At 35.5% G+C, this 1,441-nt stretch overlaps 1 protein-coding gene across 1 annotated transcript in view; it reads left to right on the top strand.

The window, feature by feature from the left end:
- Positions 1 to 1,427, top strand: part of CLASP2 (cytoplasmic linker associated protein 2) — an 89,713-nt gene extending 88,286 nt beyond the window's left edge. Inside the window, exon 19 of the mRNA XM_012001019.1 lies at positions 569 to 1,427. Within this exon, the coding sequence (XP_011856409.1) occupies positions 569 to 655 (87 nt within the window). The 3' untranslated portion in view covers positions 656 to 1,427. The remainder of the gene's footprint in view (positions 1 to 568) is intronic.
- The last annotated feature ends 14 nt before the right edge of the window (positions 1,428 to 1,441 follow it).

Here is a 1,441-nt window from a genome sequence, read left to right as displayed (position 1 = left end):
TCAGGAAACTTACAATCATGGCAGAAGGGTAAGCAAACATGTCCTTCTTCACATGATAGCAGGAAGGAGAAGAATGAGAGAGCTGCAGAGCGAAGCAGGGAAAAGCCCCTCACAAAACCATCAGATTTCATGAGAATTCACGATCACGAGAGCAGCACAGGGGAACCGCCCCCATGATTCAGTCACCGCCCAGAAAGTCCCTCCCCCAACACATGGGGATTACAATTCAGGTTACAATTCAAGATCAGATTTGAGTGGGAACACAGAGCCAAACCATATCAAAAGTTTTATGTGTGATCCCTACAATATATTTTGAAAAGACATAAAATACTCGTCATGAACAACTTTCAAGACTTAAAAACTTTTTTGATATTTTATATATTTTTTTCAGATGTGCTAGCCAAAAAAACAATTTGTTATTCTTAATTATCAGCAATAGCTTGGACATTATAATAACCCCCAGCCTAAAATCTATCAGAGCTCACATATATGTATATAATATTTTAATGAGTATCTTATAATTTGGAGCAGCTTGCTCAAATGACATTTATTTGGCTTGAATCTGCAGATGAAGCTACTGAATCTTTACATCAAACGTGCACAAACGGGCTCTGGAGGAGCTGATCCCACTACTGATGTTTCTGGACAAAGTTAGTGAAGCTCATCACAGCGAACCAGGTCTCTCAAAAGAAAGGACAGATAGACCACCCTCATCAATGAAAGGAAATTCTCAAACACATCTTTTGGAACTTACTATTGTTTCCCAGTTTTAGTTTTTTGTTTCGTTTCGTTTTGTATTTTCTGTAACAGAGGACTATCCTCAGTCTGCATGTAACTTTTATGATAGTTATTCCAAATTCAAGAAGAAGCAGTATTAACATCAATTGATCGATACAAAGTAATTTTTAATCTAATTCATCATTTCACATGTTTGTACTTTGTCTTCCCATTAACCTTTGCCAGTGTTATGATTGTATAAATTTTTTTAAATGCTGGTTAAACAGGAATGCTTAAAGCTTTAAAAGTTTAACAGTCTAAAACATTTTTGCTTTTATTCAACTGCAGAATAATATTTTTATTGCTACTTTGAGTTTTGTTCCGTATCATGTCCTATGCTGGAAATATTTAAATGATGTGAAACAAAGCAGGACTAATTTGAACTACCGCTGGACTCTGTTTGTGTGATGGTGATACATGTCATTAGTTGCAACTTCTTTGGGGTGATCTATAGTTTGAAAACTAAAACCTCAAAGACAGATGTTACAGAATCAGCCAGTTCTATAAAACTGATATCGTCTGTTGGTTATTGATCTTGCCATCTTTATTTAAAACCATGTCCCTTCTATGATCCCTTAAGAAAGCTGCACCAAATCATCTGCCTGTGTTTTCTTGATACTTACTGAAATAGAAGGTTTTATTGCAGGGTTTTTTTTTTTTTTTT

The sequence above is a fragment of the Mandrillus leucophaeus genome, unplaced genomic scaffold, assembly GCF_000951045.1.
Source record: "Mandrillus leucophaeus isolate KB7577 unplaced genomic scaffold, Mleu.le_1.0 Scaffold646, whole genome shotgun sequence".
NCBI classification, from domain to species: domain Eukaryota; kingdom Metazoa; phylum Chordata; class Mammalia; order Primates; family Cercopithecidae; genus Mandrillus; species Mandrillus leucophaeus.
The sequence above is the reverse complement of the archived record's forward strand: the minus strand, read 5'-3'. Positions and strand labels throughout refer to the sequence as shown.